Below are 26,906 nucleotides of genomic sequence, written 5' to 3' on the forward strand. Positions count from 1 at the left end.
AACTACGTATAGTACTCGCCAATCTTTATGGCCGCTCTGAATGTAGCCGTCGAACGTACGAACTTGCACATGGTAGAGTCGTGTGGACAATTCATAACCAACATATTTTTGTAATTAAACGAAAAATAAATAACAAAGAAGTAACAATATAAAAGTATTTTAAACGCGACGATACTGTCAGAGCTCAGCGAGTATGTGATTAGTGTACGAACGTAGCACTCGCACTACTGCGCGGGTGCCCTGCCTCCGCGCTCCGCGCACGTCCCGCTGATACCTGATTTTATGTTCTGCGCAGCGTAATGAGGCTAGGTTCGGAGGGCCATAAATATTACTATCCACAGTGCATTTAGAAAAAAGTTTAATTAGCGTGTTCAATTTTCCCGCTAAACCAGTGGAGGTTGTCGACTGACGTCAGCACTGCAGAGTCAGTACGCGATGACGTCCTATTAAAACCATTGGATACAATATGTTACAGGGAAAACAATACCGTATATTGGGTAGAATAGGGACAAATCTGGGATGACACAATGCTTTTGTGAGATTTAAATTTGTTGAACTGAAGAGGACTTTTATTTAATGTTTAAGAATATTAAATAGTTTAATTTGGTCAACAGAGTTTTGTAACAAAGTTAGGGTACCTAAGTAGGTAACCTAAAGGTAAGTACCTAGGTACCTAACAACTAAACAGTACCAGTCCTATCGAAAAACTATGATCCCCATACGTGACCCGATTCACCCCCAAAAGCCAGGGTAGCTAGCTAGCTTCAAGCTAGTTTTTTAAGTTTTTGTTTATATTTTTCAATGAACTATGTAGAATAATAATACATCGTATATGAAAATTTAAACCTCCGGGACCATTTTAATCTCAATTTTATTGATATTACCCTAAGAAAAACCGCTGAAAATTTGCGTTGGAATTGGAAAGCGTCCCGATTCCCCCCAATCTAGTGTACAAGACGTTAAGTGTCCTCACTCTCTGCGGCGTCGTCGTGGTCCCCTCGGAAGTCGGTGGCGGCGAGCAGCTCGTCGATCAGGGAGTCCGGGTTCACGCGAGTGTTCTCGACGCGACACGAGGCCACGTGCTGCCGGACCACAGACAACGGACACTTTATAGTTACATCTCTCACCTGATGCTGAGGTGTCGTCCGTGTGTACATTTATTAAGCGAACTCAGGTCTCAGTTCCAGAGCTTATTCTTATATCGCTTTTTCGCATTAAAATACAATTTCCAAAAATATTCGGAATTGAGTTAATATGCGTAAACATTTGGTATCACTAGTATTTTTCTCATAAATACTCTCAAGAGCGTAGTTTTTTTGTTTACCTATGTTTTGACTACTATTAACAAAATTAATACATAATTTTATCTTACTTTAAAAGACAGATAATGTAACTGGTAATAATAAAAAATAAATGTTGCAAATATGATTAATATTAAAAATATAACACGTTAAACCTTTAAAACACTCTCCTGTAAAATTATAATAGTAAGTTTTGAGATTATACAGTTTTAATGCGAGACGACGATATGTTTTGTTTTTGTATGCATCCAAACTGAACTTTCACGCATTAGGATTCTTGTATCTAGTGTTGCAAATGACGAACACATATTCATTTAAAATTAACAATGATACCAATCTCTCAATTCCGTATAACGACATTCACGTAGCAATGTCTATTGACTCCTATAACCACTTAAGATCAAATGAGCTGGTCCGGTCCACCCCTCTATGCAATAACACCGACAATTTTCTAAACATTTAATTAATGACACCAACAAAACGGGTGTCGTACAGAATGTTTATGGCTGGACACACAAATACGATATACATAATCATCTCGGAAAATTAGATCTTTAAGTACCTATTTAAAATATTAAAAAGACAAATTACTTATAAATATTTGTATATATTTGAATTTTTAGTATTTGGAAGTGAAGTATCGATATGTATGTATAAAGTAATTGACAGACAGACAGACCTGCGAGTCGTCGGTGGCGGGCGGCGCCATGGCGAGCAGCGCGGCGGCCCGCTTGCGTCGCTCTAGGGCGGCGCCTCCGCGCTCCAGAGACCCGCCCTCGGACGCCGACGACGGGTTCCTGAACACAACGCTACTCATCACAACACACATAATCTTTGTTGCACTCAACGCAGACCAAAATTACTACTTAATTTTGGAGCAAAATTACTACTTAATTTTGGAGCATCATCGAGTTCTAGTCTAACCGTCAAACTCAGTTTCAATGGGATTGAATAACTAACTCACCATCTTTAATATCCTAATTTAAATCGAGACTAAACTAAACCAGGATCATTCGGAATAAATTTTACAAATTAATAATAATTAAGAAATCAATTTCACCAACAGACTACATCCAAATAGACAAACATGCAAAAACCCATGCTCCACGTCACCATATACATATATGGTTATTTGTAACACAGTAACTGGTACCAGAACATCGATTTAAAAAGAAAATAAGTAAACGGAGAGATCGAAACTGATATTATTATTTTTTTATTGCCCTTGTAGGCAGACGAGCATACCGCCCACTTGATGGTGAGTGGTTACCGTCGCCCATGGACTTCAGCAATGCCAGGGGCAGAGCCAAGCCGCTGCCTACCGCAAAAGCCAACTTCGTGGCGGTAAAAGCCAGGATCGTGGTACCGGGCCGCCTGACATCACTGTACCATCACCATAACCAGATGCTGCAAGAAGCGCTCGCGGTGTGGCCCCGGGACCACGATCGTTCATAACACCGATCGTTACTGTGTTTTGTAATTATAGAAATCAAAATCGAAATTCATTGCGTCGTTTTTACGGAGACAATTGTTAACGTTATTCTCAAGTGCATTTAAGTTACTTTTTCTTCAATATTTATTTTGTGCTTAGCTGAACGACTCTGATTTCTACAATTAATTAATGCAAATACAGACATGCTGTTAAATCTAAATTAATAAACGTATATACATATATTTATGTAATAAATAAGATTTGTCCCATTTTATATTTAACTATTTCTTAGTTATTGAGATTCCAATTATTATTGTACCGTTACACGTTTCCCCACAAAAAATCCACTGATAAACGAATTGACGTAATGTGCCTACAATTGTATTACAATAATATAATATGTATGTATGTTTAAATAAATGTACGCACATCCCTAGGCACAGTGTCGTTACTTCATTCATGAACGCGGCGGTAAACTCGGGTGACAATCATTCTTTAAAGAATTCTTGATTACTTGTCATAAATATTTTTTTTATTGCCCTTGATAGTCTAACAGCTCAGGACCAACCGTCATCGCGCGTGCGATCACTGTGAAGGACATTGTGACTTGAAACGGCAGTGGGTGGGAAGATGCTCAAAGATGCATGACGGGATCATTCCAAATATTCGCTCAGAACCGAAGCCTCTCTGTAGACCCAGAGGTTCTATGAGCGTGATCCGTCAGATCAACATTATTGATAATCCCAATCTCCACTGTTTGAGGTCAAATGCAAACAGTATGATATGAGTCGTCTATTATCAAAGGTGGCAATCTGTGCATTTGGACAAAAAAATGTTATTGATATGTCAATACAGATTGATTTGAATTTAATCGTCTCCTTCAAAGAATACGGTTCAAAACCTGCATTAAATAAAGGTTAATAGTTAACCTGTTATTTATCTGAGATGTCGTTCCGAAGAGTTTTGTGACTGCCAATGGAATACAAAGTCAATAATTCGTTTTTCTGATTTACCAATAATTTTCCAAAAGTCAGATTGCCGGCTTTGATAATAGTCGACTCATATTAAATATATAATTTAAAAATAATACCTACGAGTGACAGGACCACTCCGTCATTTAGTTACGGGCTTAGTGACTTAGTGATCTTCACTAAATAATAAATATAAATTATAATATATACACAAAAGTACAATAAATTTCTACACAAGCATATGTCCTTAAACATTTTGACATGCTAATCAATAATGATAAATTAGTAATTAACATTAGAAAAGAGCATATTGTGTACAGCAGCAATAATAATATACTCTTAGAAGAGAAAGATAATAATATGTTTACTTAGAGACTCAACAGTACACAGTCAAAAAATTTTTTGTAAGAAAAAACACATCAATGACATCTGAACCATCGAGAGGTATTGAGCTTTGTTTCTCTATAAATATATTTTAAAAGTGTAAGCTTCGATAAAAATAACAAGAGTAGATCGTCAAAAAGTTAAACTTAGCAGGTGCGACGATTGACTAAGTCTAGGTTATGTTCTGAGCCCGTGCAGAATAAGATGTGTAGAGGCATTTGAAATCTGCTGCTCGGGGTAGTTGTCTAAAATATATAAGTGACGTCACCATCAGTATTGAACCGACGTACGAGTAGGATAGCGAGAACATGTTTCTCGTTCGGTCTTAGATTATATAATTAAACTAAAACTATTTAATTACTTATGCATTGAAATACCTTTCAATGATTCACTAAATTATATAATTACACATTACTGATTATATTTAGGATAGCTATATTTTATACAATATCAAAATCTAATATCGATAATGAAACACACGGCACATTACAACATCCAAATATGAAACCACAAAAATCAGTTTCGTTACAAAAGGTTTTCGTATCGTTGGCGGCAGGATACCGGAGTGGTAATGGCAGATCCAATACGAGCGGTGATTCACTGAGTGTTGTGGTTCCAAAATCTACTACAGCTGACACTAAACACGAGCGGGGCAACAGCGACAGTATCTAAAACGTTTCCGTTTCAAATCTGAAAGTCTAATAAATAAAGTGTGTGTGCCAAAACCTATAAATAAACACCTACAATTTTTTATTTATATAAATACGAGTGTGTCAATAATGCATCTCAAATTATCAATATTTTTTACAATTTTTTACTCAGAATACTCAGATAAATTTTAATTCCAAAGCCAATAAGAACCTTATTACAAAAAAAAAACAAGTCAAATATGTAACAAATTGACGATTACATAATTTTATTTTAGCAAGTTTTTTATTAAAAGATCCGTGCCAAATGATGGACACACGAGTAGTCGGGTGATTTATGAATCAATAATGATGGCGATAAGGTGCGGAGCGACGAATGTACGGTCACTCAGTAATGAATCATTGCTTGTTTACCTATATGTGCGGTGCAAAAGTATAAAACACAAACGTAGTGTCAATAGATCACTAACGGATCAAATAAAATTTATTTTTATCTAAGTTTTTTAGGATACAAGTTCGCGAAGACAGGGGCGCCACTTGACTAGATTTTAAAGTAAAATTGGTAGAAATATATTTCATTTTTAATGAATCAAAGATTGAAAAAAACATTTATGGATACCCCGACTGGCACGGCACCTGAGACCATAAGGTTTTGAAGTTACTGGCTTTTGAAGGAACTAGCATAAAAATATTATTTGATAACAAGCAACGGAATGTAAAATCGATTCTTGGTTTGGATATTGTCACTGTTACCGAGCTGTGTAAACACAACGATAATTCATCCGCACGCACACAGTGGTCACACACGTGGCTCAGATACTTTCAAATATAATTCACGGATACGTATTCCTAATTTTAAAGCAGAAATGCTCAAGAACCTTTCCACCCATTACACTAAATTCGTTAATGGATGGATGCACTATCAGCCTACGAACAGCGCATACGGTCTGTCCGCGTGTGTGACCGCTTGGGTCGGGGCGGGGGCCGGGGGGTCGGGGGCGGGGTGACGTACAGCGGCGAGGCGTGCGGCCGCAGCGCAGTGGCGCCGCACCCGTCGCAGCGGCCGCCGCCGGAACTGCACCGGGCCGCCGCACTTGTATGTACGCTTACATCATTACAAAATATTTGTAAATAAAACACATATCTAGTAGTAAATTATTTGAAGTAAAATAATAGACCACAAAACCTTAATAATTATTTATATTATAAAGAAACAGGCATTATTTGCTTCATCATAAATTACTAAACCATTTTTTTTAATTAGCAGAACAGAAAAATACACCATTAGAGAAGAGACAAGTACAGAACATATCCTTGAATAGCCTTAAGCCCCGATTAGTACGCAGACGTTACAGGAGGAATGGAGGGAGACAGAGGGACAAGCAAGCACACGGGACACTCACCTCAGGGCGCCGGTGTAGCTGTGTCGCAGGGACGGCATCCTCTGGCAGTGCATCACTCCGTCCACCACGTCTGCTTTGGGCGTGGAAGTCAACACCTCTTCGTTGAGGGCGTGGTTTGAGAGACTTCTGAACTTGTTTCTGATGTCCACTTTGTCGGAGCCGGGGTCCGCCTCCGGATCGGAGGGTATGCAGTAGAACTCGTCCTCTATGCAGCCGGACAGTCGGTTCGCGTTGGACACGAGCGAGTTCTTCCTGTGCGCCAGGGGGGTAAGGAACGGGAAATTGTTGAATAGCTCCTCGTTTTTCTTATTCTTCTCGAGCAGCGCCGGGATCGTGTTCAGAGATTTCTGTTTGAAGATCTGGAAGTTGGTGAGAGGTTCGACAGCGGCACTGATGATGGTCGCGGCCACCTTCCTCTTCTTGTCGAAGTAGGTCGGCATCGCGAACGAGTTTTCATGTCCGTTCTCTATGAGAGTCGAGTCCGGAGTCTTGTACTCCTCGCTGGAGGGGGACTGCAAGGCGAGGCGGGGGATCACATCGGGAGGGCCGGTGAGGGTCGTGTTGGGGGTCAGGAACACGTCCGACGTCTCGCTGATGACGGTCTTCTCGAGCAAGAGCTTGGAGAGCGCCCTGCCCGTGTGCTTGCAAGTCTGGGAGGGGACGTACAGGGTGGTTGTGGTAGTGGTTGTGCGCTCTAACCGAATACTGAGGGGGGGCAAGGGGGTCGAGGTGGGGACAAACAAAATAATTGAATTAATAAAGCGTATACATAAAAAATATAGACGTTAGTGATGTGCTCAACATAAACATAGTTTGTAAACAAGCGGGCACTGTACACGACCAGTCTCATTACAAAATTCATGCATATATTATGTATGTATGTGTTTGCATGACATCCATTATTGTTTGTATATCTACGAGGACACTGAGTCGTATTTACAACGAAATTACACAGAACGAGAAAAGAAAAACAAAAAAGATTTAACAAAAACCAGGGAAGGAAACTGCAACGTCGGTGTTTATATGCTCAATACGGATCACCACCAAGTTAAGATAGTAGTGTGTAGTCCTGTTGGATCCGTGTGCGCGCGTCTGTGTGCGTGCGTGCGTGTGCGTGTGCGCGCGTCTGTGTGCGTGCGTGCGTGTGCGTGTGCGCGCGTCTGTGTGCGTGTGTGTGCGTGTACCTGTTGTGGTGCGGCCTGGCGTCCCCCGCGGAGTCCCCCTCGGAGCTCTGCCGCGAGTGCGCGGAGGCGGCCGACGAGCTGCCGTACCCTGACGCCTGTATATAACACACCACTCATTTTTATTATATTGCTGCAGATGTAGACGAGCCCACGGTTCACCTGCAAATCCCTGATATCAACTGGATATCAATCAGTTCTTATCGGAGCCAATAGCCATGCCAAATGTAAATACCACCTTCAGACATGAAGTTTCAAGTGTACTGCAACACGGCGGTCCTGTCGTACAAGTTGGACGCATGACCTACATAGTAGCAGAAACGGATAGGATGGTGGTATCTTACGGCGGGCTCAAAACGCGCTCCACCATCATTAATTACGGAAAATTTAAGAATACAACAAAGTATCCTAAGAACTTTTTCTCTGTCTCGCTGTTTAGATGTTAAAATCGACCCCCCTCCACAGACCACCGCGTGGCCTGAGGGTCAACAGGTCGCAGACGGTGGGGACGTACCTTGCTGCTCATGTCCCCCGAGGTGTTGGACGAGTTCCTGGAGTGCGTGTGCTGGTGCTGGAGGCAGGAGGCGCAGGAGGACGGCGCCGGTACCGTCGTGCACGCGCTTATCGTTAAGGCTGAAAAAGTCACTCACATTATTTCCCGCACTCCTTAAAGACGTGTTAGAACATCTATACCAACTGTCAAGTATAAAAGTCATTATTGCCTATTTAAAAAGGGGAACTATGAGCAATTTGTATATATGTAAAGATTTAACAATTGCATTATTTATGTCGAGGGATGAAAGGCTATTTATTTGGTTTAAGCGACATTTCGTTTAACACGCGACATTTATCTTTGTAATTAAAGGTGCGTTTTATTTGGTATTAGCATCAATTCAATGTTATTAGGTAATCGAACTTCAATTAAGTTTACTCCATTCAAATAGATGCAGAAGTGTTTTTGTTATGATATTTTTTTCTAAATTTTAACCTTAAAATGGTTCTCCTGTAAATTTACAAAAATGTCTTAAACCGAATAGCCTTTCAACTCTCGATATTATGATTAATGCAACCCGATTCCGCTGTGACTGATAGAGATTGCATGGATTTTAAGAAATTACTACGCATATTCCTGATGGATTGCGTTATCGAGATTGTCCTTACCAGGATGGTCAGGTATGGAGGTGGCAAGAGGTGACTCGTCGGAGTCCGGCGTGGGGAGTTCACACGAGGGTACCAGGGTCAGGGACTGTGAGACTCCACCGTCTGCAAATATACAAATAAACGTATAAAAAAGGCTGGTTTATACCACATTTATGAATTAGTTAACTTATGCCTTCCATTTGGGTAGGCAGCGGCTTGGCTCTGCCCTTGGCATTGCTGAAGTCCATGGGCGGCGGTAACCACTCACCATCAGGTGGGCCGTATGCACGTCTGCTTTAAGGGCAATAAAAAAAATTGTATGCTTTAGATCAGCGGTCGGGGAACCGGGGTAAATTACCCCAAATGGGGTAAAATGAAATTTTGGGGGGTAAAAATGAAACTTTTGTGAGTAAAAAGTATATATTGCAGTGAAACTTGTTTAAAATCGTTGTGATTTCATACTCGATGAAACGAAACGAACAGAAAAAAAAAAAAAAATTTTTTTTTTTAAATTAAAAATGATCAAGGGGGCTATATAATATGAAAGATGCTAAAAAGAAGCGATTTCGTTTTTTTTTGTTCTTCCCCATGGGGTAATATCAATTTTCACAAAAATATTCTGGGGTAATAATTAAAAAAGTTCCCCGACCGCTGCTTTAGATATTCGAAAGACCTTGGCCAAAAAAAACATACATTAAAATTAAAATTTAAATATTTATAATGTTGAAATCACGAGAGGTATGTCGTGATGAGCATCACAGCTCGGCAGCTGAAGGGACATACCAAAATTCTTCTTCTTGGTGAGCGAGCCGAAGCCCGAGCTGGCGGTGGAGGAGGCGCAGTCGTCGTCCGGGGCGCCGCCCGCCGCGCTCTCCGACCCGCTATCGCCGCCGCCCTTACTGTCCGCCACCTCCTGCTTCCTTTCCGGCCTGGAAATCAGCACTGACCAGTTAATCAACGTCATCCGAAACCAGACAATTCACAAATCAATAAACACGAGATTTATTCTAAATAGCTCTTAGACCTTCAAAGTCAAATAGGACGCGCAATACTTAAAAGCACTTTAGTATCAACTGTATACAATTAAATATATATTTTGCTTACACGGGTCAATAAGCTCACGACCCATCTGGTGTAAAGTGGTTACTGGAGTCTATAGACATTAACAAACGCCCACCTTAAGAGCTTGGCAAAAACGACTATCCTATCGGAACGCATCATTGCTTCCCGGCAGATGTAAGAAGGGTGGCGGTACCAACCCGTGCAGTATCCGTCCGCAGGCAACTTTGTATTCAAGAGGCAAACATAATAGATACAGTTTAAGGTGCAAATAAACCCAAACTGTAAGGTTCTCAATATTAAGTAAGCAACTTACACTTTAAACAAGGGATCGCCCGAGATCATGTTCATTTTGATCCTCAGCCTGAGCACCGAGTTGTCCTGCCTCGTCCTGTTGTCGTAGCCCTCGAGCAGGCACCGTCTCGTCGTCTCCCCGGCGCCCGCCAGCTCCGCCAAGTTCAAATCGCAGAAGCCCAGCTTCTGATACGATCTGCCTCCTGCAAAATGCCAACGTTCATACGCAATTTAAATAGAGCAACAGTTATGCACTGTACAACTTAAATGGATACCTCTGCCCTCCTATAAGATTGGACAAATAATTTTGAATTGACACCAATAATAGCTTTTCTATAGTTCAAACCGAGACTCAGGTGTAATAAGCCAAAAGCAATTAGGGACAAAAAATATTCGTACTACCGGGAATGGTCCGAATTAAGAAATCTTTCGAGTAGATTTTATTAAACATTCAATACGAGGTATATAATTATTTGTATAATTTAGTCCTTGCTCCAAGTTCTGACCACGGCAGTCGTAGGGCTGCGGGTACACCAGATGTACCACCTAACATTACAGACGACAAGTAAGACTTATGAACGATAGTCTTTTTATAGCGAAGAATCCAAATCCTAAAGTTATAACATTCACAATGAATTGGCGGTTCATTGTGGATGTTATAACAACTTCAAAACTTTGCTGGCATATTTTAAAGCGAAGCTCAACAGTACTTTACAACAGGGGAAAATTTAATGAAACTTTATAGATTTTTAGATCCCATTGTTACCAGATAAATTACTCCTTGATCAAATTAAGTTAGGAAATTCTACGTTTGAATATTAAGAAGAGGCATAATTCGCATAAAATACAGTACTTTTTTTAATTGGAACCACAACGACCATAGCGAAAATAAAAAATTACTTTATTATACCAACTACATATTACATCTGTAACTATACTGAGATCTTAGAACTCATGTCTCGAGGCGGGTGGCGGCATTTACGTTGTAGATGTTTATGAGCTCCAGCGACCACTTAGCACCAGGTGTGCTGTGAACTCGTCCACCCATCTAAGCAATAAAATGGCCTACACCTCATGGCCTACACTTGGCGAGATCAAAGCGCAAGGCGTTGAACGGTTTAGAAAATGATGAATGTAAGACAGTAAAGTTTACCTTTGCACTCTTTTCTGACGGAGACCCTGAGCAGCGCCGGCTCCAAGACTCCGGTGCTGGCGTTGGCGCACATCTTGCACATGAACGTGAACTGAGCGTTCCACCGGACGGCGTGGTTGCGCACCTCCTCTCTGGAATATACAACATACATACATTCTCATCTATACTTTAATATATAAAAATGAATTGCTGTTCGTTAGTCTCGCTAAAAATCGAGAACGGCTGGACAGATTTGGCTAATTTTGCTCTTGAATTACTTGTGGAAGTCCAGAGAAGGTTTTAAAGGTAGATAAATATGAAAATGCTCGGAATTAAATAAAAATAAGAATTTTGTTTTCCCTTTGATGTGTCCCCTGTCGGACGGATTTCTTTTGTTTGTTTTAAGTTTATTTTATACAAAAGTTTAGGTCTTTTATTTATCGATTTAGGCACTACAAAGTCTGCCGGGTCAGCTAGTACTAATATATAAATCTACAGTGGTTTTTACGGATGTCCCGTTATAACTACCGAACTATGCATCCAATTAACTTGAAACTTGGTATCCATGTAGAAAATACATGTACTTAATGTATAGGCTAATATTTATCGGTGTTGGACTCCCTACACCAGTTGCAGGGGCGTTAATGATGAGAATCTTTGTGGGGGTGAGAAATAATAATGTTGATTTTAAATGCCTAGCGAAGCGGCCGGGTACAGCTAGTTTCTCATACGAACGACGCTTACGAGGCCAATTAATGAGTCGGTAATGAAAGCGGATGTCGTCCACCTCATGCCTGGTGCGTCGGTGCTGGCGGACATCTCAATAGATCCTAGCCGAAGTTTAATAAATCAATAACATATTGATCAAGACTGACCGGCAAAAAGTAGTTGAGGACAGTCAAAGACCAGGTTCAGTGATGTGGATTGGGAGAGGCCTATGTCCAGCAGTGGACGACTGTGGGCTGATGATGATGATATCAAACAAACAGTAATCGCCTACGGTCATGTCATTTGCAACGTCAACAGGTTATTCAACAACTTCACTGGTGGTAGGACCTCTTGTGAGTCCGCGCGGGTAGGTACCACCACCCTGCCTATTTCTGCCGTGAAGCAGTAATGCGTTTCGGTTTGAAGGGCGGGGCAGCCGTTGTAACTATACTTGAGACCTTAGAGCTTATATCTCAAGTTGGGTGGCACGTTGTAGATGTCTATGGGCTCCAGTAACCACTTAACATCAGGTTGGCTGTGAGCTCGTTCACCCATCTAAGCAATAAAAAAACAAAAAACAAAAAAAGTTACGAAAGGGCATTCACGAGAACTCCAGAACACATTTCATATATTCACACATAACCACCAGTGGAGTTCGGGTTCCCTCCTACACATGCTTACTGCATGGATGGCGGCGATGATATCTGGTAACTTTATAGTTATTGCTGGCAAGTTAAGGAAGGAGAAGTTCAAAAAGAAACCACTCAGATGTAAAAGGATAACATTCGTTCTGTAAAACGTATGACACGTTTAGCGTAAAAAACGAACAGCTTCCGTCGGCGGCGCGGCGTTGTCGTGTGTATTTATTTATATCACGCGTGTGTTCAGTCAACGAAACACAAATTATATTTTTTGTAAACTATCTATATATTAATACGTGAAGCAAAAACTTTGTATTCCTTTCGACGGAGGAGTATGAAATTTTCCACACTTATAGAGAATATAGAGAAGAAGTGCACAATGCTAATTTTTTTTTTAAAAATGCATAAAAGATACATTAAATCAATAAAAAAAACATTACACACACTACATACCGTTTATTAGACGCACACACGCATGCATAGTATTTATTGTCAAACTTTTGTTCTTGACGTCTGTGGTCAAATTGCGATTAAATTTTGTTTGTCTTTGTTAATGTTTTTTAAACTGTAGTCTTGGCGAAATTTGTGATTATAGAAGTATAAAATACAATCATAATAGTGTACAAACTTACAATTCCAATTAATTATTGTCGAATTTCGACTACTGCGGGACCTCTAGTTTAATTTAATTATTTGGACATGGCGATGTGAAAGGCGCTTTCATTCACTTATTACAGTGTGTACAAGTTTTAACTAAATTTTTCTAGCGACTACACTCGTTAATTTAAAAAAAAAACTATCCCTCGGTTATGATACTCTTTTCCGGGTAAAAGACGCCCTATGTTTTATTTTGTACTTCTGATAATGTGTACGCAAAATATCATGACGATCGGTTGAGTGGTTAAGACGTGAACAAATAAACAAACACTATCGCTTTTATATTTACATATTTTTTTCATCCACCCATCTAAACAATAAAAAAAGCAACCATTATGGACTAATAATATATTATCGGAGATAAAAGCCATTAGATCTTTTTACACGCTTTTGTTAGCATGTTACGCATGTTTGCTTTTATGTAACGGAATGGACTTCAAGACCTCCGATCAACCTGGAAATTTGCATACGCCTCAACGACCGATGGCGACAAAATAATTTTATAACTTCGCTCTAATCCAGAATCAATAAGATAAAAAAATTACTTCGGTTTGCTACATAACTAAGCGTGTTCTTTTTAATTTTTAAACTACACATTTTACGAAAGTAAGTTCTAGATTTCTATAACAAGTAATTTATGTCGATGATTGAATCCATTGACATTGTTATCAGCCCATCTGCGTAACCCAATTAATATATTATGTACGAGGAAGACATGTCGTGAGATGTTCTCGAAAGTTTATCGATCTAATATGTTTGTTTGTATTTTGTATTTACAGGTGGATATGAAATCCAATCTACTGCAATACAAAGTCACTGCAGCCTACATGGATCACTTGGGTGGACTTCAAGAGTTGTGTCAACAGAACAATCAACCCCAACAAAGTGTTCGTGCTCTGACACGGGCAAAACCGTCCGGCACGAGATCTCTAATTCGATCCTGGGATACCTATGTAAAATTTTCCAAGTTGTCTTATACCAAATCCACCAGTATACAATCTGGTAACGGCAAAGGAATAATAGAATCTTTGTGTAGTTAAATCACAGGTACCTACCGACGAATTAGTTTAGGTCCTTTAATTTTTTTGCCTTCACTATATGGTGAGGTGACCACTATATATACAACCACGACCCGCCTGGTTTTAAATAGCTTCCGTATGTCCACGACAACGTAATCGTGCTACCCAACTTGAAACGAGAAATCTCCGTCGTACTTACTGTTTATCGGCTATTTCACCATTCAAACCGAAGCATGATACAGGCAGGATGGTCGTGACAGTAACTAAGGTTTGGATTGAGTACTGTGTAAATAGCGCAAGACTTGCTGCCTATACCACGGTTAAGCTTATTTCAGCTACGATACACTCAGACTTGAAGCATAGGATGGCGAGTCGCAACTGAGACTGTTCTCAGGTCTCCTATTGGATAGCGTCATTCACATTACGGTATTATATACCGGCCGCCATACAAGACGCAAAACTCGTTTTTTATAGCGAAGAAAACAATATTTTTTTGTTAAGAATGTTCAAGAGAGTCCGACGCGGGCTAGTGAATTAATACCATATACACGAGCAGCCGAGTGAATCCGGTTTGCAAGTGCGACTGTACTATACTGTAGGTTGTGCTCCTGAATATCGGACCCTTAAACGCACTGACCGGACTACGTTTTGTGTCACTAAAACTATCGAAATAATCAGATAGCGGCTTAGTCATTGATGCGTTTGCGTGTCGACCCGGCGGTAGGCTGGTTGGTTCTGACCCAACAGGGTATCCCGGAACGCCAGCGTCACCGCCCGGGCGGCCTGATGGGTCGCGGTAACGCGGAGACCAGCGTTGTTGGTCGTCACCAATCGCTTCGGCGACCAGTCGGTGGGGCGTCCTCGGGGTGGCGCCGCGAGTCTGGTTGTAGTATTGACTGCGGGAAACCCCTTACTCTGCACGGGTTGTAAGCCTGGGCGGAGATCAGACGTCGGGTGAAAGAGTGTAAGGGGAGTAGTCTAGTGGATAGTGCCTTAAGCATCCTTGGGCCTGCGGTTTGTTCCCAACATCGGCAGACTATCAAGACCCACATACCCCGCGCGCCCCCTAAGCGCGAAATCCTCGCACGAGTTTCAGGCACCTGCCCGACCGAATAAATATCGGATGTCTTGAGGTTAGTTAAAGAAAAAGAAGAACGAAGAGAAGAGAATAGAAGAAAGAAGACAAGAAGGAAGAATGAAGAGAAGAAGAAGAATCCCACCCACCATCAGCTCAGACCTACATCAGCGCAATCCCGCAACTCATCACCCCTGCCTCAATAGGCAGGGAATCACCGTCCCGCGCCCTCGCAAAGAGACGCGACGACCCGATAGTAATTAGTTAAGATTTAACGGTAGGCAGCGACTTGGCTCTGCCCCTGGGATTGCTGAGGTCCATGAGCGACGGTATACACTCACCATTAGGTGGACCGAATGCTAGTCTGCCCACAAGGGCAATAAAAAGAACGCAAATGAATAAAAGCGCGTTCGTTCGTCGTTCATTGGCCGACAGAAATATATTGATTTTGTCGTTCCCTTAATAAAACGTTGTTAATATTATAGTACCTACTATCTCAACAGGCGGACAACGGTCGCGATGGACATTAAATGACGGAAGTGCGTGCCCGCGGACGGTTCCGGCACGTGACCTTACGATAAATTACTTCTGACCGACTTTTCTGAATTCATTTTTGTTGTTTCAATTTATTTTTATAATAGTCAATGATAACAAAATATTTATATATGTATATATTTATCGATATTTCACAATACGTCTGTCGTAAAATAATTAAATGGACACCGTTATCTACCTCTAATTTTGAATACATGCATGACAAATTTAGAAAATGATTATTCATGCGTAATTTTTATGTTTTCATAGAAACTATGATAGACATAGGTTCTACGTTGCATAATAATCCCACTGAGTTTCTCGCTGGATTGTTTAAGTAGGTCGCGATTGCGATCCGGTGGTAGATTTTGCGAAGTACTGCTTTTACTGGGGCTAGTGTTAGCAACGTCGTCAGGTTTGAGCCCCGTGAGCTCACCTACTTACTCGGTTATGCTGGCATACATGGCAAGGTTACCAACTTTAGTAGGAAAAAAAAGCACAATAAATCTGAACACTTTAACATGTGATAACTCTGTCACGGTAAGGTGATTTCTGATCATTAATTCTGATTACGCACTTACAACCTGTTCCCTTCTCCGCATCGCCTGTTCATTGGATTTTTGTTAGTTATTAAGTAGCGATAAATAGAGCGGAATGTCGTTACACCACAAATAGCTTACAGTTAAAATTCGTTTCGTAATTAATTAAAAACATACCTTTGCAAGATAAAAACTGTTGTTTTAGTCGTATTTAAATGCTCCACATTATATACTCTGTATACACAGAACACATCACGAATAATATTGCACGTGTTTAAAATTCTGACGACTCACATTTTATTGAGATCCGTGAAAACTTCGGAAAATGAAAATAGCCCAAACGACTATTTATTGGTAGTAGGACGTGTTGTGAGTCCGCACGGGTAGATACCACCACCCTGCCTATTTCTACCGTGAAGCAGTAATGCGTAAATTCTCCTTCTAGTTTGTGACACTGAGTCATCCTTACTCAAGGAAGTCAATCAACTACAGGGTGTCTGTTCGCATGGAATTTTGTAATTTCCCGTTGAGAAATTCTAATGAAAATTCAAGGAAATACGGAGACAGAATCTGTGGAAGCGCAAGTTTGACACGTTTTAGAAACGTCCTTGTTTCACTGTTTGCTTGTTATGTATTATCTCAATCAGGGCTTTATCTGCACTACCTTTTGTCTTCGATTTTAGGAACGATCACAATGCAACTTAAACTTTAACCTCTCTGTTTTATACCTACTGTTCAACTGGTAATGGAAATTCTACTATATTCAATGACGCTTGAGGATTTATTTTATCCAACCATTACATTTTCTCAATGTTTTATGAAATACATTTAAGAAAACGAAAAAAAAAAATAATAATTAGGGTTCTTCAATTTAAACTCTTCTTTTTCTCCACCTTATCCCACTAGGTGGGGTCGGGCACAGCTAATTTTTCTCTTCCATTCTCTTCTATCAGCCGTCTTCTCAACCCTCACTCCTCTCTCTCATATCGTCATTCACACACTTCATCCATGTCTTCTTCGATCGACCTCTTCCCCTCTTCCCCCTTTACCTTGCACTACCATTTCCATACATCTCCTAGTCACATGAGTCTTCTCTCTAGGCATGAACTATCCATACCACGCTAACCGCTTCGTTAATTTAAATTACAATAATAATAAAATAAAATAAAAAAACAGAAAAAAAACATGACAAAATTCATGTATTTATAAACAGCGGAGAAAATGCTACTTTACAATTTTTGTTTTTGCCTATTTATATATTAGTACTAGCTGACCCGGTACGGCAGACTTCGTAGTGCCTCAATCGTTAAATAAAAGACCTAAACTATTGTATAAAATAGACTTAAAACAAACAAAAGGAATCCGACCGACGGGGGACACATAATTCCGAGCATTTTCACATTTATCTACCTTTTAAACCTTCTCTGGACTTCCACAAATAATTCAAGACCAAAATTAGCCAAATCGGTCCAGCCGTTCTCGAGTTTTAGCCAGACTAACGAACAGCAATTCATTTATATATATATAGATAGATTACCATAAGCTTCCACACTAACGACGAAACAAAATACATTCAAGTTCAAAAGACTTGTTATCAGATCCTTGTTCGTGCTGGTCATGACACGGCGCGGTGCACCGGCCCCAGACAACCATCGGTGTTCCGATCGAGTGCCTCCCAGCCCTTGCGTGTACTTTCTACCTTCAGACGACCAAGTGCGATACGGTCTGTAAGTTTATTTAACGAACTTACCAATTACTGCTCTTCGGTTCAAGACATTGTGGTTTGTTAATGGAATGGACAGTTTACGAAGTAATGCCGAAAGATGGTGGCATCACATAAGACTCCCGCGTTCAGCGACCTTAGAACTTATATCTCAAGGTGTGTGGCGCATTTACGTTGTAGATGTCTATGGGTTCCAGTAACCACTTAACACCAGGTGGGCTGCGAGCTCGTCCACACATCAAGGCAATAAAAAAAAGAAAAAGTGTGCTTAGTGCGAGTTTCTTAACGTTGTCGATAGCGTAAAAGTTAAGCCAATTTTGTATGCAGTTGGAACAGCGCCCCTAGCGGCAAACGCACGCAAACGATCCCATTTCATAACTAACTTTTACGCTATCGAGAGCGTTAAAGACCTCACACTCAGCACACAGGGCTTGACTAACCAAGAACCCGCATTTTTTTTTATTGCTTTGTTGGGTGGACGTGCTCACGGCCCACCTGATGTTAAGTGGTTACCGGAGCCAATAGACACCTACGACGTAAATACCGCCACCTACCTTGAGATATGAGTTCTAAAGTCTCAGTTTTAGCAGTACATAACTTGCCAATTTACTAGCGATAGGGTATATTATGAGCACGCACCGGTAGGTAGCACAGCCCTGCCTATTTCTGCCGCAAACCAGTAATGTGTTCCGTTTTCAAAGGTTACAATATACAATTTTAACTGACACATATCCAATGGTGGCGGCATTCTGTATTCTGTAGTGATGTCTATGGACTCCGGAAACCAATTAACACTAGATGATCCGTGAGCTGAACCGTAAAAGCAATAAAAAAATACAAAATACACAATCGTTGATATTAATAAATTAGGTACTTATAACAGACTTACATAAGACATTCTATAAAAATAATGTTTTATCGGTGATTTTTGCATGTACAATACATGGTACAATTCTCCTGAAAATAAACCACATCATGATGGTCTTGTAGTCCTGACATACATACTGGAAACCATAGTTACATTAGCCCAGTACAAAATCAGGGACGACGAATGACTTAAATAAATTAAAGATTAGTAACAAATCACATTTTAAATTATGTTAATGTTTAGTGCATGCAACATGTGTTTAATATTCATGTGTGAAATTCTTAAGGAAAAACACATTTGAATATATTATTATAATAATATATACGCATATGTTACGTTTCGTCTATTTTGTAATAATTTGATACTGACAGAGTATAATTTATCCATAATCTTTGTACATATATATTGTATTATTTTATTTGTATCAAAATACAGTTTAGCTTCGTAAAACTATAGCACAAATTGAGTTGCTCTTATAAAGAGAAACAACATTTAAAGCTATTGCTTCACCACTGTTTTTATATCTTTTTATATTTAAAAAATGCTTTTATGTTTCTAATGTTCCATCTAATGTTTTAATGTTTCAATAATCGAAATTCTATTTATGTCATCTAAAGAAGAATGTTTTAAATAACATATTAACCTCTTTTAGGATTAATCGTATAGAAGTTACACATATTTACACCAACTAGAGGTCCCGCAGTAGTCAAAATTCGGCTATAATTAATTGGAATTGTAAGTTTGTACACTATTATGATTATATTTTATACTTCTATAATCACAAATTTCGCCAAGACTACACTATAAAAATATTAACAAAGACAAACAATATTTCATCTATTCTCAATTTGACAACAGACGTCAAGAACAAAAGTTTGACAATAAATAGTATGCATGCGTGTGTGCGTCAAATACATGGTATGTAGTGTGTGTAATGTTTTCTTTATTGATTTAATGTATCTTTTATGAATTACTTTAAAAAAAAATTAGCATTGTGCACTTCTTATCTATATTCTGTATAAGTGTGGAAAATTTCATAGTCCGTCCGCGCAAATTTCGTAAAAAGGGATACAAAGTTTTTGCTTCACGTATTAATATATAGATAATGCACATTCGCAGCGCGGCGGTATTTATTTATTACACTCCAAGTAAAATTTACAATGGCGGACTTAATGCCTAAAGCATTCTCTACCAGTCAACCAAAGGTAGTGCAGAGTAAATAGTGGCAGGTGCAATGAAATATAGAGTATATAAAGAGAGAGAGAAATAAGATAAAACCGGGAAAAAAACATATTTTCAGTTATTTTCAGTTCAGTTTTTTTTTATTTATTGCTTAGATGGGTGGACGAGCTCACAGCCCACCTGGTGTTAAGTGGTTACTGGAGCCCATAGACATCTACAACGTAAATGCGCCACCCACCTTGAGATATAAGTTCTAAGGTCTCAAGTATAGTTACAACGGCTGCCCCACCCTTCAAACCGAAACGCATTACTGTTTCACGGCTGAAATGGGCAGGGTGGTGGTACCTACCCGTGCGGACTCACAAGAGGTCCTGCCACCAGTAATTACGCAAATTATAATTTTGCGGGTTTGATTTTTATTACACGATGTTATTCCTTCACCGTGGAAGTCAATCGTGAACATTTGTTGAGTACGTATTTCATTAGAAAAATTGGTACCCGCCTGAGATTCGAACATCGGTGCATCGCTCAACACGAATGCACCGGACGTCTTATCCGTTAGGCCGAGACGACTTCAGTTAGCCTATTAGCCGTGCACATATTAATATTGACGACACGGTTGCTCGTTTTCACTGTAAGTTAATTATACATAACATTCTTACGACGTAGCCGAACGTGGAAAATATATGGAGTTATTGCAATTTTTTAACTAAATATCCGGTAGTCATTAACCGTTGGAACTATGTATTTATTCATGGCTAATAAATTTCGACTGCAAGTATGTATAATGTCGCTGTTATATTACATATTTCCTTCCTATCTTCGTGTGTATTAGAATGTCAATATTGTTACTACGTAACGTTCCAACGTAACTTTATGATGAGTTCATTGTATATCATTTTAAGTTTTACGTTCTCTTGTCGTTTTTAGGGTATAATTCAACGGTCCATGAACATTTGATAATAGCATGTTGTTATGAGTATATCGATTCGCTAGATCCCTAGTACAGGAAACTAATTAAACGTATCTCTGCTTCATCAACTCACTGTGTCACATTGTATCTATATATTAATACGCGAAGGAAACACTTTGTATCCCTTTTTACGAAAATTGCGTGGACGGAGGAGTATGAAATTTCTCACACTTATAGAGAATACAGAGAAGGAGTGCACAAAGCTAATATTTTTTTTTAAATAATGCATAAAAGATACTTTAAATCAATAAAGAAAACATTAAACACACTACCATGTACTTGACACAACCCATACATAAAAATATACTCTTTCTTTACTGTCAATTGGGAAACTTTTGTTATTGTTTAAAGTCTATGGTCGAATTGAAAATAATAGACTAATATTGTTTGTTTTTAATTTTATTGATCTATAGTGCAGTTTTGGCGAATACTGTGATTATATTATCGAATTATAATGGTGTTTGACAATAGAACCATAATCATGTTTAAACTTATAATTTCAATTAATTATAGTCGAATTTCGACTACTGCGGGGCGACTAGTTCAATTAAATTCACTAGGCTCGCAAAATTTAAAACAAGTAAAATGAATCTATTTGTACCTAACAGAAGCTCGATGTGCTGAAGTTATTGCGACACAGCCCAGAGCTTCGACCCGGTTCTCTGGTTTTACGAGCTATGTACCAACACACACGGTACATGACTGGCTATTTGTTACTATCGACTTTTTGAGAACATTTTAATGTTTAGTCATATAGTGATGTCATCAAACGAAATGGTATTGTTACTCTAGCTAACGTGCTATCAGTTAGGTAATCTCGCGATAATTATGAAAATGCATTAACCGACGTTTCAGTTACTTGGGCAGTCTCCGTAATTGTCAGTGTACTAATTAGGAATAACATCTAATACTCGTCAAACACTAATTATTTATTAAGTTTAGTTAAAGTTGTTGGCGAATATCCCACACCGGGAATTCTTTTTTTTCTATTCCTTTTTTATTGCCCTTGTAGGCAGACGAGCACACGGCCCACCTGATGGTGAGTGGTTACCGTCGCCCATGGACGTCAGCAATGGCAGGGGCAGAGCCAAGCCGCTGCCTACCGCTTAATACTCTCCAATTCGCGATGTATTGCGTACTTATTTTAATTTTTTTTTTTTTTTTTTGTCGCCTTTGTAGGCAGACGGGCATACGGCCCACCTGATGGTGAGTGGTTACCGTCGCCCATGGACTTCAGCAATGCCAGGGGCAGAGCCAAGCCGCTGCCTACCGCTTAATACTCTCCATAAGCCTCGTTTGAAGAAGGACATGTCATAGCGTTCGGGAAACACCGTGGAGGGGAGCTCATTCCATAGCCGGATGGTACGTGGCAAAAAAGATCTCTGGAAACGCACTGTAGATGACCGCAGTGGCTCCAGGTAGTATGGATGAACTCTGCTCCGGTGGCGGGTGGTGCGATGGTAAAAACGAGATGCTGGTATCATCTCGAACAATTCCTCAGAGCACTCCCCATGGAACATACGGTACAAAATACAGAGGGAACCGAAGTCCCTCCGCAGACCCAGAGGCTCCAAACGATCCGAGAGAATGGGATTATCGACAATCCGAACGGCGGTGTATTTGGTGTAAATAATAAATAAAGACAGACACGCGCGACATTCACACGTCGATGTGAGAATCTGCGAAATTAAATCGAACCGAATTTTTAAGCGAAAACAAATTTTCATGTCTGCTCTTATTTATAATTTTGTATTCATTGTGCACGCGTTTCGAATGAAGTCATTGCCGAATTATTATAGTGTTGACTCATCGACACATGTATTTCAAACGTTGTTTCCAATCAAATAGTTAAAAATTAATATTTACTTAAAGTTGAAATTTCCTTGGTATCTAAATGCTGGGCAAGCGTTAAATCTGTTTCGTATACTGATCCAAGTGAAGCTATAGGAGCTGTCAAGCAATTTCCGAAGTCCGTCGAAACAAGCACTGCGAGTGTCGCCTCTCGCCTTCAAACATTAGCTCCAAGTCTTAAGTGCTACAGGGAGTTAGGTATGACTTAGGTTTTATAATAAAAAATCTAGAAAAGCATAGGGAGCAAACGACGGTAACTTTTCAATACAAACAGTAATTTTCTCGACAGCAACTGCATCGGGCACTATTTATAAGTTTTCACAAAGCTATAAATTAAGAACAGAGGTCATTATACCCGACAATATAAATAGCAAAGTATTTAGCGTCGAGGCTAGGAAACGCGAACAAAGTCAGTTTGGGAATGAGGTCGAAGCACCTTACGTCGGTCAGAAACGAACGAGCAGGAAGTCGCTCGTGAGTAAACCGCTTTATGGGCCATTTGACCACATTCGTCCATTCTACAACGTTTTAGGCGAGACCAGTTTATATGACTATAATTTGTCCAGCTATTCAATAACGGTGCGAGCCTACCCTCCAGATACCCACTGGTGGCTGTGGTAACCTTTTTTTTTCTACCTAAGCTGATAGCATTGAGAGGCTATTTCAGCGTAACCTTAACTATTAGGTGAGCTCACGGGGCTCAAGTCGGAATGACGTGTTTTGGGCGACGTCGACTGTTTACCATTCGATCTACAGGATCTGGTATGTGTGGTAATCGCTCAACATCTGATGGACCATAAACTCATTAGACAATATAACAGCTTGAAAATCACAAAGATCATTGCGATTCCTTTATACTGAAATTACTGTATATAAAAGTGTTAGCAGCGGTTTGGTTTTTTCCCTGGTAATGTTGCGCTTATGACCATTCATCAACTGGTGGTCATTATGGTCATCATATGCTCGTCTGCTTATAAGAACTTCGCTTTTAAATGAATTACATTATCGCGCTATAAAACTATGAAATACTCCCCTTGGTGTTTTCACGACACATATTAAATGTTTTCTTCAATCAAAAAATTAAAACGCCTCGTGTTTCCTACGTATCATTCCATCTTTGGGGTCTAGGACTTCTCATAACTACAGGTGCAAAGATCGCCTCTCCAACAGACCCTCCTACTCACACATCAAACAGCTCTACAATTAAAATAGTGTCAATGGGTTTCCGTATTAGATCGATTGAGTCTTGTCTACGGTATTTTAACAATTTAAAAGAATTCCAAGTACACAACGTTATTCCGCATTTTTGTCGTTTACCCAACAAGGCTAAGTTATCGCATGCTTGTAATCATTTGCTACATGCGTTTGACAGGAGCTAGTTAAAACATATTCTAGAAGATTTAGTGCCTCCAAAGCGGACCAGGTATTAGCTGTAAAACTTAAGAATAATATTGTACATAATAAAGTACTGGGCCGTACCAGCGCTGATCACTATGAAACCGTTGAACAAGGACTTAAAATAAATTAAAACTGGTGATATTTCTCAAAAGTTCTTAACGGAAATTTGACGGTTACCGCATTCCAACTCACTTATGTGAGGTCTAGTTGTGGCGGTTTAATTATTTTTTAATGGTTTACGTTGTCGACGACCATTAAATGCAACTCTCACCGATGCGGTTAAAACAGGCCATCGACATTGAACGTTACGTACCTACACAGTCGCCAGTGATTACTGTAGACGTTTTAACTGTCGCTTTTAAGTTTGTTATATATATATATTAATACGTGAAGCAAAAACTTTGTATCCCTTTTTACGAAAATTGCGCGGACGGAGGAGTTAGAAATTTTCCACACTTATAGAGAATATAGAGAAGAAGTGCACAATGCTAATATTTTTTTTAAATAATGCATAAAAGATACATTAAATCAATAAAGAAAACATTACACACACTACATACCATGTATTTGACGCACACACGCATGCATACTATTTATTGTCATACTTTTGTTCTTGACGTCTGTGGTAAAATTGAGAATAGATTAAACATTGTTTGTCTGTAGTAGTATTTTTTTTATAGTGTAGCCTTGGCGAAATTTGTGATTATAGAAGTATAAAATACAATCATAATAGTGTACAAACTTACAATTCCAATTAATTATAGTCGAATTTCGACTACTGCGAGACATCTAGTAACAGTAAAAGGTTATGCGATCAGGAAAACTGAAAAGTAATGTGCCCAATATTGGTACAGCGATTACCAAGGATCGCGTGATGCACCGCGCCCTTGCCAGTCTGGTCTTGGCACTAGTGAAACCTGGTCACGCTAAGCAGTAAATGCCGCTGAACTTATACGACTAATTTGTTGAAGCCATTTACGAAATACCTGTCATAAGTTGATGCTGTTATGAAAAAAGCTTTTGCAAACGTTAGTTCTCAATCTATACCCATAAATTTGGAAAAAAAAAACTACTAGCATAAAGTTTAGTGACAAAATAGATTAAAAAATTTGAAAAATCGTATTACAAAAAGTTAATCTAAGAGCGTAGCGTCGATAAAATCGTCGCGTTTGTGGCCACAAGAAATCCGGACCCCTTCCCTTCTGGTGAAATTCATCTTTTATATTATTAAATATGTAATTCAATGTACAAAATATGTCTACACACAACAAAAATCATCCATATACATACATAAATATATACCAAGTTTCCAGTCAATTGGTTGAACGATGTTCAAACGGACGGATCACAAACAAACAGTCCTGTGTATGTAACGTAAATCATTTCACTATTCTAGGACTGCAAGTTTTGATGGATTCATGCATGAGTGAACATCCTACTAGGATCCTTCTTTTCATACCTATATCAGTTAGATGATATTCTATAGCAAAAAGGCAGGCCTGATAGTTCCTGAAAGGGATCGGTTTGAAGCGACTTATATGCAACGCGTTGTTGTGCCCCGTCTAAAGATCGCAGATTCGAGATATTGAATTCGAGAAATACTTTTCCATTGCCTAAAAGACGCCAAATTTAACAAGTGACGTGTATCCAGATTGCACCATTAAATCTAGTTGACATCACAATAAATGTCGCCCCGACTGTTATCAAAATGGCGCGGCGCCAATACCATACGGTCATAACCCTTCCCAGCATTAACACTTTACAATTTGCATTCATTTAGTAATATAATTTTGTGGGGCATCCTGAATGCCTATAGTAATTGTAGTTCGAGTGTTTGCCAGCCAGTTCACCTATGGGTTCTAAGTTTTTTTTTTTTTCATAAGAGAAAATTGTCGGATCCCCAAGTGGTATGTGGGAATTGAACCTCACTACAAACTTCTGCCGCTCACAGCCGACACCCGACCCCGGACCGGACCGGGGCCCACTTAAGGCCATTGAGACGGCGGAACAGGGTCGACGCAGAGCATATTACATCCATCCCGCCGTCCCCCAGACGCCGGACCGGCGGCCGCCAGCGACACGACCACGTGTTCCCAGTCCAGGTCGTGTCCACAATGGTGGCACCTCGTCGTCTGCTCAGCTCCTATCCGGTGCAGGTACTTCCCGAAGCATCAGTGCCCGGTTAACACCTGCACCAGACGAAAAGTGAGGCGTCCTGCGCCACGTTTCACCCAGTCATCAAAGATCGGGTAAACCGCCTCGACGGTCCGCAGACCCCATTTCTAGGTAGTCTATATTTCTTTTCCATTTCATTTTCAGTCTAACCTATCAAAAAAAGTTGCAGGAGATACAAAATCAATGTATTTCATATATATTATACTGGAATGGCATCATCTTTGTTTGAGGCAGTAGGCAAGTAGGCTGTACTCGAGGACTTACATGAAGTAAGGTTTCGTAAAATAAACATGAATATCCCGCTTTAATTGTTAACGTTACTGCTGCATTACATAAAGCAAGAAGAGTACGAGTAAACAGGAAATTTACTTAAACAATGAGCCGTAACAACGTTTTGATGAATGTTTCAAAAGAATCCGACACAATGGTAACACAAACACGAGTAACAAAAGTGCGAAATGCAAACGAGAAATGGGCAATTACTTTACGTACGCGTAACACGAGATATTAAACAAATATTCGTTTCAATCTGCAGTTCTTATACGAGATTAATAAGAAATTAAACATAAGGTCATTGAGTTATGTTGGCATAGAAAAAAAAAACAATAAATTATTGACA

General features: G+C 39.7%; 1 protein-coding gene across 2 annotated transcripts in view; it reads right to left on the bottom strand.

Annotated features, from left to right (window-relative positions):
• LOC101745243 (uncharacterized) overlaps nt 1-26,906 on the bottom strand; it is an 86,164-nt gene that overhangs the window by 2,042 nt on the left and 57,216 nt on the right. For both annotated transcript variants that reach the window (XM_038015819.2, XM_038015821.2), the window contains 9 exons: nt 10,966-11,096; nt 9,835-10,015; nt 9,243-9,388; nt 8,481-8,582; nt 7,834-7,952; nt 7,323-7,417; nt 6,139-6,843; nt 1,981-2,098; nt 974-1,082 (listed from right to left, as the gene is read on the bottom strand). In XM_038015819.2, the coding sequence (XP_037871747.1) occupies nt 974-1,082; nt 1,981-2,098; nt 6,139-6,843; nt 7,323-7,417; nt 7,834-7,952; nt 8,481-8,582; nt 9,243-9,388; nt 9,835-10,015; nt 10,966-11,096 (1,706 nt within the window). The remainder of the gene's footprint in view (nt 1-973; nt 1,083-1,980; nt 2,099-6,138; nt 6,844-7,322; nt 7,418-7,833; nt 7,953-8,480; nt 8,583-9,242; nt 9,389-9,834; nt 10,016-10,965; nt 11,097-26,906) is intronic.

This window comes from Bombyx mori, chromosome 15 (assembly GCF_030269925.1).
Source record: "Bombyx mori chromosome 15, ASM3026992v2".
Classification (NCBI taxonomy): domain Eukaryota; kingdom Metazoa; phylum Arthropoda; class Insecta; order Lepidoptera; family Bombycidae; genus Bombyx; species Bombyx mori.